The 12,461-nt window shown below is 42.4% G+C and overlaps 1 protein-coding gene across 2 annotated transcripts in view; it reads right to left on the bottom strand.

Moving 5' to 3' along the window:
• NTF3 (neurotrophin 3) overlaps window positions 1-12,461 on the bottom strand; it is an 80,317-nt gene that overhangs the window by 45,876 nt on the left and 21,980 nt on the right. The window contains exons 1-2 of one of the 2 annotated variants that reach the window (XM_080391441.1): window positions 6,694-12,461; window positions 5,977-6,145 (exon numbers count right to left, since the gene is read on the bottom strand). The exon at window positions 6,694-12,461 is cut by the window's right edge and continues 21,980 nt beyond it. In XM_080391441.1, the coding sequence (XP_080247567.1) occupies window positions 5,977-5,994 (18 nt within the window). In that variant the 5' untranslated portion in view covers window positions 5,995-6,145; window positions 6,694-12,461. Of the gene's footprint in view, window positions 1-5,976 lie in introns of both variants that reach the window. The other variant, XM_080391440.1, reaches the window with a different exon arrangement.

The raw sequence follows: 12,461 nt of genomic DNA, 5'->3' as shown, positions 1-12,461 counted from the left end.
TTTCCAAATACTTGCTGCCCTGAAGGAATGGGCTACCTTGCTTAGCTTGCTCATGCAGCAGGATGCTTGTACCATGTGAAGGAGAGAAGGAGAGTCTTAACTGAGCTGGATGCTTGGCTATGTTTTTCTTTTAATTCCTCAGGAAGTATAGTCTTCCTTGAGGCTTTCTGTGGAGGAATCCTCTTCCCCTATGGACTTAAGGCTCATAATACAATCAGTAACATAGCTCTGTATATTCCCTATAGGACTCATTTTACAATCTTGCAGCTACTCCATATCCACGCTTACTGCTTCTGCCTTTGCACACACATCCCATCTGTCCACTCAGAAAGCAACTTACCCCCACCTCCCCCACCGACAGATGCATGAACAGGGATGATCGTCTCCCACACAGAAACAGCTGCCAGCCACCTCTGTCATCCCTACCCACAGGCTGTTTCTTTCCACTGTGCGCTCCTAGTCACCACGAGAAGACACACACATGGCCCTGCACAGGCAAACATCTGCAGGGACATGCAGATGTTCCAGCCTTTGCAAACACATTTCTCTGGCTGTGTCATTGCTGAAAAGGAGTCCAGGCGGGCACAAATACCCCATGTTTGATCCTCTTCCTGCAACAATCTAGCACTAATTGTACCCATCATCTCCTTTCTCTTTTTCTGGCCAGCTGACAGGTTGATGCCAACATTTGCTTTCTGTTTTTTCAGCGGCTATGTGGGGAGGAAGGGGAGGTGTCAGAGACCAGGGCATTATCCCGGGCAGCACTGGTGGCAGTGGGCTGAGAAGGATGCTGTCTGTGGTTTCAGCCCATCTGAATCCCAGTGGCTGGGACCACTGGCTGCGGTCATGCGTCTCCCCCTCATGGACAACCGCTTCACTGTCCCCACCGCCTGCGACTTGCCATGGTGGGAAGTTCACTGCCATCAGAGGAGAAAGGGGTTTTCTGATGACTGCAAGTGGCTCCAAGCACTGTCAGGAAAAATTATCCAGCTGGGGAGCTCCAAGTGGATTCTGCAGTGGGAAACCAGTGCATCAAGTAGGACAACAGGTTCCTAACACAGCCCATGGCTGCATGAGCACTAACTGCCTATTAGCTAAGTATTTTACAGGCTACTTATCTTTTTGGCAGGAATTAATCCCTGGAGTAAACTGGAAAGGGATCCATCAACTTCCATGTGACTCATGCTACGTAAGGTCTAGGCCCAGAGGCTGCAGCAGGTCAGTGTGATCAGACTGTCTTCTCCCAGTGCAAGCCTTGCGAGATTATTCAGTCTTCCGATCCATCAGTCTTATGGACGGAGATGAGCACTATTCTACACAGTGCAGGACAGCGCTTAAGAAGACACCGAAGCCGTAAGCAAGCCAGAAAATCTGAAGTTTTTTATAGAACAGATTTGAAGAACAGATGTTGACAACATTATGATTGTTTTGAAGGGAAAGACATTCTTAGTGTTTCTCTCTCACACCCGAGATGTATCCTATGTTTTCAGCCTTTCGCCACCTGCACATTACTCCAGTACCCCTCTAAGCCATGGAGAAAGCTAGTACTTTCTTGTTTCCTTTGACTGACATCTGTACTCCCTGTGTATACTTCAACCCAATGGTTGTTCATCCAACAGCCCTGTCAACTACTTGTAGAGAAATCTCTCTGCCATATTGTGCCAGAAGTACTATGCTGAAGTTTTAAAGAATGGAAATAAGGTGCATTTCTATGCCTCCAAATAAAGACGGTCTAAGTATTTTTAATTAGACGTCCTGGGATTTTCTCAGGATTATTCAGTAGTTCTTTAGAAAAAGCCTGCAAAATCTCAAAGGGAAAGCCTGCCTGCTGTGCATGTCACGCAGAAGGCAGGCACATCTAGTGCATGTTTGGTACTATTGCTGCCCACGCAGCAAACCATTTTCTCAGTTAGTCATCCTTCCCTACCCTCCTTCTCAATGCAAACACTGCTCCTTAGCACTCACGAAACTCACCTCTGTTGTGTGTCTTACATAATTTATTTCGACACAGACCGTTGTGTCACCAGTGCAGTGGACACGTGATTCTCCAGTTGGCCTCCAATAGCCATCTTACGTATCAGCATGGTTTCCTGAGTGCCTGTTTGTAACTGCCACACGGGCATACATCCCTTACAGCAGCAACCCAGGGCTCTTTCATGCCCCTCAAGGATTTCAGCTTCTTCCTGCAGACTGGCTGGATCGTTCTCATCAGACGCCTCCCTCTGTAACTCTCAGGCACGTAAGCACAACATTCACTGCACACATCTGTCTCTGTCCCACACACAAAACCAGTATCTCATATATCCATGCACCTATCATCACTGACCATATGCATTTACCTGTGCCTTCTACCTGCTCCCCCTTGTACTTCACTCCCAGCCTGCTCTCATGCTGCTCTGCAAGCATGTGCGGCCCTTTGCACACTTAGCCAGCCTTCCTTAAACTAAGAGGCAGATAACTACAGATCGCTTAAACCGTCATAAACTTTTTCTCACTCCTCATCACTCTTGCCTCCCCCACAAGCTGTTTTCCTTCTCCCAGGCCCCACACCCAGGTCTGCAATCCTTACCTGTACTTCCCTCGTTTACTTAGAGCATGCTGTGTACACAAATCTCTCTTATCAGGCACAACTTGTCACTCCTTTCACCTGCCCTTCCACAGCCCTTACAAGCAGGCACAAACTGGCAGGTACCTTCCTTGCTTACACACCATCGTGTGTCAGCCTACGCTAAGCTTCTCACCCCTCGTAACGTGAACTGTCATTCCCATTCACTTCCACTTCATGCCCTACAGCTCCTAACTCCACTTGCCTCCCCACACACTTCACACTTTACTTTCGACCTTAATACAGCCATGTGGCTTATACGGCTCTCCAGGTAGTTACCCTTCCCATTCCTTCTCCTCCCACCCAAAGCTTTATGTCTTTAGTCTTTTCTCCACTAGCACATTTGTTCCATTGCCTCTTGCTGCTTCACTTAGCCAGTACCTACCACAGAGATACAAGCACATTTGTTACATCTCTCTTAACAGAAAATCACTCCTTTTTTTTTTTTTTTTTTATGTATGTGTTCTCTTCCTCCCACACCCCTCACATTATTCCTTACTTTCCACTATTTTCCTTGATTGCTTCCCCTTTAACATATTGCCTGTTCTTCCCCTATGTTATTGCAACTACCTAGTGAGGAGGAAACCTCTGTTTCTGCTGGCCGAGCCACTCCTGCACCTTTGCATTACATTCTCTGTTTGCCTACAAAGCAACACAAAACCAATTTCCTCTCACCCTGTGCTCTCTTGCCCTATAGCTCCTCTAAACCATCTTTTTCCTAGGCATCTTTAGAGAAAACCTAGCTCTTAATTTCATCCTCATGCTTCCTATGTTCCTCACTTTCCCCCCATTCTCAAGCTCCTCAAGACTTGTAACATCTTTATATTCCTGTCACAGTTCACTATGCCCCCATGATTTCCACTACCTTGCATTTCCTCACAGCACCTTCACACGGCTTTTCCCCCAGTTCTATCTCTCCCTTGAAACCAGGCAGAACACTCCAGCAAGCTTCCAACCTTCTCTGAAATTTTGCTAAGTGACTACCCCCTGACATACCTTTATGGGTCCCTATACCCTTTTCCCATCAACACACCCTATTTCCATCCAGCTCATTTTTTCCTCTGCATTCCTCTGCTTGGCATGTGTTTCCATCACCATGCAAGCCTTCCCTTTCATAACACCTTCCTTGCAAACACATCCTCGTATCTATTTCTTGACAGAATCAAAGGTGTCTCCTTTAGACGCCTCCCACAAGCATCATGTAGCTGATTATTTTCCATACCTTTCTCCAAATAGACAATAGTTCACATTTTTCTTCCTCCTCCAAACATCCTTTGTGCCCTGTGCTTTCACCTTTCTCCCTCCACTCCCACTCGATACCCTGCCTCCCCCTTGCAGACCCTAACATCCTTGTATATCCCTTTCACATCCTTACCCAGCCCCCAGTCTGCACCTTTGCCGCATCCCTCTGAAGTGTTACTTCCCCTTCTGAGCTCCTAAACCTTTTTCCGCCCACAAAGATCCTCTTTTTCCAGTTGACCTGCAGCAGCTCCCCTTTTAAGTTGACCACCTTTGCATGGCTCACCTGCCCTTATTTACCCCAATACACAACACTTAATAAATAGCAGTTTACTTTCACTATATAACACTTTCCCTCCGAACTCCTTATATCTGTCTTTCTATGTACCATTTAGTTTAGCTTTCTGGGGGGTGGGGGGTGGGCTGGAAATCCTAAACCTACACGTGTTACATACTTCAACATATAAGCACCCTTTTATACAAAGCATTCTGCTCTTGACTTTGCTGGTACATCCTCTTCCCTCCATATTTTGGGTCCACCACCTGCAATCTTGTCTAGTTTTCCTTCCCCCGCCATGCTCACACACAGAGCTCCTGGTACCAACACGTGTATCTAAGACCAGGACTCTTACTTCTAGCTGAATTCTCTTCCACTCTGTACTGCTTTTGTCTGCCTTGCCACAAAGTGAGTTTTTCTTTTTTCTTTTTTATTATTAGATTTTCCTATTATTTATACATGTTTCTTGCACTCCTTCTCCACTTACAGGCTTGCACAGATCAGGTATTTCCATGCCTGAGAATGTCTCTCCTATTTGTCTGAGTATTTTCCTGAAGGCACAATGTAAAGGCAAACTTTACATACCATTTGCACTCCTCATGCAACAAATCACATGAGCCTAAGAGCAAAGAGTGCTTTCTGAAAGGTTGTAGCTCATAACAATTGACTGGACCATGTAGCACATATCTCTGTCTATTTAAAAAGGGGAGGGGGGGGGGAGTCAACCCCCCTCACACACACAGTCATCTCTAAATAACTGGTTTTGCAATATAGGAACCAGAGAATGTGCACATAGCAGCCTTATTCAATCCAAAATATCCATCTCTCCGGATACTGCGTATTTATAGTTCAAGAGATAGAACCAACACAGAGCTTTCCCGTTTATTTTAATGAAGGATTAAGAACTGATCAGAAAACTATCTAAACCATTCAAGGACTTTTTCCCCTCTTGGCTAATAGCAGTTTGGTGTCTCCATAAGGACTCGCCAGTAACTGAGGCTTTAAGCTGCATTTCAGCTGTTTAGATGAGAAACAGCTTTCTATTTTGCTCTCTATACATGCATCTGTGTTGATTAGTTGTGTGCTGCGTTCCTAGAAGGCACTTACCAAACGTTGGAAACTGCAGCGTAAGAATAGTTTTCCTGCTATCCCAGCACAGAGCGAGTGTATCTTTTTCACCTAGACACAGATGTGCAGGGAACCCTTTGATCTGCAGTTCCTCCCAGAGAATTTAGTGTTTGGGTCTAAGGAGAATGAGGATTGATTCAAAGCTCATGAATAGGGTTTCCAGTGTCTGATACATGAAAAAAAAAAAAAAGAAAAAAAAAAAGAAAAGAAAGCTCCAGTGGAGTTAGTTACCTGAGACAGGCAAGATCTAGAAATTGGGAATTCTGACTTCGCTTGTCATGGGCTCTAACTTTCCCTGAGGGCAAGCATGCTATGTATGCTGAGGCTGGCTCTTGCAATCCACTCTCAAGATTTGCAACCCCTTTTGTTATATCTGAAGTTGCTGGTTTCGCTCTTAAAATAAAACCAAGAGTCTCTTTTACTTTTGCCTCTTAAATCAGATTCTTTTAGCACCTCATATTTCTCCTCTGCTGTTTTCTTGCCAGGGACCTGAACAACAGTGTGCAGAGCAGGAGGAGAGAGGAACCTCAGGACTAAAGCAAGCTATAGGGCAAGTGGGGGGGGTGGGGGTGGGGGGGAAGGAGGAGGCACAATAGGAAAGGCAACATTTGGGACAGATCTACTGCTTACAAGACACCCCCCCCATTATACTTCTTTAAAGGACCCCTCTCCCCCCCTCCTCCCCGCCCTCTTAGGACCCTATTAGAAAACGTCAAATTTCCCTTACCGTGGTAGGAGTAACCATGGCATCCGTGTGAATGTTTCCAGAAAAGTCGACATGAAGAGAAAGGTGGATGTAAATATGTTCATTCAAAGTCCCAAAGTTGGTCTGCTTGGGTTGTGCAGAGTTGCTCTATGGGAGAGGAGCCTTAAACTCTGAGTCCCGTGAACATAATCTGCTCGATTATAACAAACCAGCTCAGCCAGATGGCTCTGTGCTCTGCACATTAACCCCTTTATTGCCATGCTCTGCTTTCCCTACCTACCATTTATAATAACCTTGCCTCGTTGGGGAATTTCAGAGAACGAGGCATTTTTTTGAAAACGACAAAACTGTCATAAAGGTCATTTTCCCCCCTGTGTGCTCTAAAAAAAAACATCACGTGCCTATTTTCTTTTTTTTAATCCAGTTGACGGTTTTATTCCACTTCCTGGCAAAATCTTTTCATATTATTAAGAACAGTATTAGCACCAGGGAACATTTTAGAGAATTCTTTTGTTAAATCATAACCATCTCTTCCGGACCGCGATTCTCAGAAGACAAGTATTTTATTGCAGGAATGTCTCTGTGTTTGCACTCTAACGGTCCATCTACCCCCCACCCACCCCCCAGCCACCGTCCCCCGCCTTCCCCCCATACTCTCTCTGTCTCCCACATGCACACTCACACACATGCACACGCACACCCTTTGGTCAAACTGCCAGCATGTGTTGCTATTCTTACCCTTATTCAGAAGTCATTATAGGACATGTAAAACAGGTGAAATAGAGACACAGAACTAGAATGCCATAAGCCTCTGCTCCCTCGTGCTCTGGCTCCTTTTTTTCTTTTTGGTTTTTTTTTTTTTTTTTCCCCTTTCCTTTTTTTTATTCCTTCCAAATCTTAGACAAATTTAGTTCTTCGGCCAGCATTTCTGTCAACCAAATCACCCTCCATGACACAAAAATAAGTGTTGGGAGAAATATCCACTGTTTAAGAACAGACCTTAGGATGGATTTGTGTCCAGATATCCCTCCTGTTTTGATTTGCAGATTAGTCCATTAAGGAAAGGATGGCGAGTGCCAAAAACATGGAAAGTTCATCAGCAACCCGCAGCGACTAGTTTCCAAACTTTTTATTTAGAGTGATTGCTCACAGAGATGGCTGATAAATTTAGCTGCATGCCTCTAAGTCTCCCTCTAAATTTACATGCTTAAGTCATCTTTCTTTTCTATTTGATTCAAGCATGATTGAGAAAGTCATAACCATAAGAACATGGTCATGTAAGATAGGACACAACACTTTGAATCTTAAGAGTCGCCAGATTGTTTCCTTAAAGAGCACTTCCTTTTCTAGCTTATGAAGTTGTTTTCTTTTGTTATTTAACCAAGGAATTTTTCCTCTTTCCCCTCCCTGTGTGAGGATGATTAGACCTCTCATGCTGTCAAAGCATTGTACCATCTCCTTTAGGACATTTTAATCTACCTAGATAGTTGTGACAGTTTTACTGAAGTATTTTCCATCATGAATTGAAATAGTAGTTGAAATTGAAGGTTGGTGTCATTTGTTGTCATTGTCCTTTATCCAACTTTTTTTCAACCATAAAAAAACCCTTATTTAGGGAACGTGGAACTCTACAGATCGTATCAGTCTCATAAATTCTGATTTAGTCACTTATTCCCTCTAACTGTACAGATGGAGAAGGAAAGTCATCTTCCACCGTTGCCTCCTAAGAATTCTCTACTAAAACTTGCTGCTCTGCCAATCAAAAAAACCACTCAAACCTTTAATAACTCTAGAGCCTTTTTGTCTTCACCATTTGGCTAAATGCAGTTTCCATCCTTTTTAGAGCTTTTTCAGCTGAGGCGGGATTCGGAATTAAATCCTGTCCCCCATGCAGCCCCAGCCCTGTAGTCAGATCTGAGAAATGCCTAAAATGTGACTCAGCTTTTAATCTCCTGAAGTAGACAAACAGTGCTAGGAATAGAAAATTTTCCTGTGGCTGGTGAACGCTTTTCCAGAGGTAGGAAAAGGGTTAAGCATCTGAAGGCAGCCCTAGCCCGGGAACTTTGCATTTGCAGCTAGCCCAGCAGAAAAAGATGGAAAAATGTGGGCTGCAAGTAAACGTCCCAGGCAGAGGGGCTGCCTGGCTGATGGGAGGCAAAGCTGTCCCAGCCAGGCCCTTTGCACCAGTTGAGGGGTTTTGCTGTGTGCTTGTGTCTGGGTCTGTGGGCAATCAGCCTTGTAATTTGAGATGGGACACCTTAATCTTGCCAAATATGTGTGCCCTGTAAAAAGCATTGTAGACAGGGTGTTTTTGCAGCTATAGAAAATGGAGACATGTTGGGTCCTTGCAGTTTTCCAACCTTTCCTCTAAAGGCATTTCTGTTGCTGTGAAGCTCTTTTTTTCTAGGTATTTTTACATCTTCATCTGTTACTCTGGAGGTGGTTTGATTTTGATTGTATTATTATTGTTATTTTTAATCCTAACCCTTAGCACAAGTGGATTTATTTTACACTTCAAACATATTTCTGAATTTTTGATGAGAAACAATAAAGCTCCTAAATGGTCACCTTATTTTATGTGCCACCTTCAGGTCTGAGGTTCTGATCGGGGGAAAAAAAAATAAAATTGCAACTTTTCACAAGTCTCTGTTCTGTCTTGAAGAATTTTAAATGTTGCTCAAAGCGTGCTGTAGAAAGGCATCCTTAAATTCTAGGGATTTTAATTTGAATAATTACTAGGCATTGATCTGATTAATTAGGCACTTTTATCAGACTTCAAAATACGTAACATTTTATATACTTTGAAGATGTGTTTCTCTCTACATATTAACAGATGCCACTGTAATTGCGTTTGATGTTAAAAAATTGAATATTTATAGAGAAGACATGCAAGTGAGTAAGTAAACAGATGAAAATTTGATTTGGTTTAATGCATGCCTTGGGTCACTATCAAGGCAGGGAGTTGGTGTTCCCCATTAACCGTTAACTTTTGCAACAGCACCACTTTGTGGTTGAAGCCCTGAACAGATACTGGAAGGGGAACGTCGGTGGGGACACCACGTGCACTTCAGCAAGTCCGCGCTGTTCCCATGGTGGTTTTGATAGACATCCACAAACACACCTACCTGTGATGGAAAGAGCTTTCATCCGTATGGTCCTCCATTTATGAGATGATAATTTTGAAGGCAAGGAAGAACTGGAAGCAGATTAGCTCTGAACATTTTGTCTGTCTAAGATCTTCAATTCACAAGGCTGTTCACCTTTGAAATGACAAAATCACTTTTATTCAAATTTCCAAAATTTGATAAAGGATCTGACAACATTTCTAGTAAATGTTTTTTCCCTTGGCATGTGTTGTAAATGTTTTGTTAAAAATGAAAATGAATTCAGGCATGTTTTTCTTTAATTGCTGGGAATGGTGTTGGAAAAAAAATATTTCAGAAGTTATTTAAATATTATTTTAAGGGTACTAGTGGTACTGTTTCAGAGCTGAAAGAATTGCTGAAACATCATTGACATTGGCCTTCCATACATTTGCAGTAGTGCTGAGCTCAAGCCATCGTGTACGGTCACATTTGAGTTTTCCTTACATTCTTGCACCCAGGCTAGAGAAATGAGAAGTATTAAGAAGAAATTCCAAACAAGAATCACAAAATAGGTCAAAATTGGTTCTGATACACATTTCTTGGAAAGTTGTCTTCTGCAGCTTTTCCTCTTTCATTAAAAAATAACCTGATAAATTCCTGAAATAATTACAACAGCTCGTAACAATTAACATGGTAGATCAAAGATGAAAAATATGTACCTAGAGCCTCAGACATGCCAAGAGGTAGGATGGAAAAAATGCAGGGCAATAACCATGAATTAAGGTCACACCCCGAAAGCCATTGTTCTTCAGAGCAATGCACGTTACAGAGTTAGCTTTTATGTAGTTCCCCCTGTAAACCTATTGTCCTGACTGAGAATTAGCAAAGTGAGATTAAATGGGATTATAAATAGAGTATTAATGAAAGCAGTAACAGACTATTTTTTACCTACTGAGTACAACTACTAGCACTTGCTCGTGAAATATTTCGCACACACACAATATAGCAGTATTCAGCCAAAAAATTTTAAATGTTTTACAAATATTTTACATTTCAAAGTTTCCCTGTTTAGTGAAATGTAGAGATCTGTACTCCTATATAAAAATAAAGCTATATAATAAGTAATATACAAGAGGTGACTTACACTTGCAAATATGTTTTGGCAATAGAGTTATGGATCATTACAAATCTCTCTACTACACTGACATGTCACCAGTTTAGCATGTATTTTGGAGTTATGTATGTTTGACTTTTTCTGGTGGTATCCAGTTTTGCCAGGTACACCCTTTATTGCAGGAATAATGAAGAACGGTTGCAGCAGAACAAGGTTAGTTGATGATAGGCACCATTTTGGGAAACAAACAAGACCTTCCTTGTAAACAATAGGCATACTTTCATCTGCTACTCATTTCTTATGATTATCAAACTAGTTGAAGAGACTTTGCATGACTATTTAAAAAAAAAATAATAATTTCTTACTTACATAAATGCTAAGAAGTTTGGTTCCAGTACTTACGCTGGAACTGGGAAGAGGAACCTTCATTTTTTAATGATCCTAGATGAGGAAGAAGCTATCTGGAATCACAGAGCCATTCTTTTGCAAGGAAGATAAATTCCACACTGGGACATATAAAGAGGTGCCTCACCTGTCAGACACATAAGATACTCTGTTAAGGCATCAGCTGGGATGTAGGATCCAGTTCTGACCAAGTTCAAGCCAGAGAAGACCTGGAAAATGACAGAAGCAATGATTAAATGTGTAATATAGTTTAAAATATAACATATGATGAAAAATGAAAAATTGGAATTGCTTACCAAAGAAGAGAGAATTTGTGAAGTTTTATAATCGAATACTTCAAGCTCATGAAAAGCTCCTGCATAGAAGAGACCAGCTCACATCCTGACTAACTGGGACAAGAACCGATAAGTTGCAGCAAGACGAGTTCAGATTAGGCATTAGGAAAAACTGGAGAGCCCAAGCTCCAGAACTGGTTGCCTGGGGCTGCTGTGATATCTGCTTCCTTGAAAGCCTGCATCAACAGGGTAGAGAAATCTGTCAGGACCCACAAGGTTTTAATTGGTCCTGCACTGGGGCAAGGGAAGGGCTAGGTAATCTCTCTCAGCCCATCTTTTCCATGATTGTATGTCTTACATCATCTTTGATAACAAATATTTTCTGCAACATCATGTACTTTTTAATCTGACTAGCTTCAGAAGAAACCCCCCCAGTGAAATTTTAGATATCCATATGCCTTGGTTTGGGACACTAAGGGACTTAATCACTGAGGGAATCGACTGCTACAGACAGCAGAGCTGCTCACTAACACACCGACATTTCCCCAGCAGGGAGGTACACCTCAGTAGTGTTTTTCTCTCCTGAGCTGATGCATCTGTATCTTTGAGGTCCAGTGGAACTATAATATCTGAAGCAAGTTGAAAGGGAATGAAGGAAAAGGAGAAGACAATCACAATTTTTACAAAATAAAAATCTGCCACCGAGTCAAGGAGTTCCAAAGTGAAGGGCCTCAGAGCGCTGGTGGTTTTCCAGCATGGCACCAGCTGTGTCTTTTAAATTCAAGCAGGTAACCTATCACTGAAATGAAAGGCACGGTTCCACGCAATACATCTGATAATACTCCAGCCATAGGGAAATATGTCCTGACTTCCGTGTTTACATTCCTAGTCATGGTGTCAAATATAGGTGCTGTCCTCATTTGTCAGTTTCCGCTACTGAAAGAAATAGAAAATAAGGCAAAGAAAGGAAAGTGAAGTAATAAAACACTGTGAAAAGAAATGCTCCACAGCCTTGCTCAGTCACTTGCGAGCAACAATGAAAGTTAGGGTAACGATGGGAATACAATTGGACAATGACTTTTTTCATAAACTAATTTAGTTAAGGTGTTTTTTTTATTTATTCTGGGATTATGTTTCCCAGAACAGAAAAATTCTTGATTCAAAATACAGCCGATGAGGTGGGTTTGATAGCAGAAGTTGGCTTTTGAAGTCAGTGGGACATTTCTCAGCACTAGCTTGTATACCCTGTAGTTAGTATTTGTGTGTTCTGACCTTACAAGGCACTTTTATTTGTATGAAAGCAAATTTTATTCACGTTTTTTATCTGATGGATGCTGATGCCCATTTGGCTGAGCTTCTACATTTTAATTCTCTAAAAGCTTAGTGGGAAATCACATCTGCTAGAGGAGGGGCAGGGCAGCAAACATGGCATGGCTCAGCTTTCAGGCAGCCTGAAACTGCGGGTCCCGTTTGAGGTAACGCAGATGTACAGGCAGGGGGTTTAAACAGTTCTGGCTAAATAGGCTGTCAGTCTTAAGCTATCATTCTTAAAAAAACAAAATATTTCCCAACCTTAGGCAGTACATCATCTAGCTCCCTAAGTAGTCTCTCGGGGCCTATAGACAA

This window comes from Falco punctatus (assembly GCF_963210335.1).
Source record: "Falco punctatus genome assembly, chromosome: 6".
Lineage (NCBI taxonomy): Eukaryota > Metazoa > Chordata > Aves > Falconiformes > Falconidae > Falco > Falco punctatus.
Note: the sequence above shows the minus strand (reverse complement) of the source record. Positions and strands in the feature narration are given on the sequence as shown.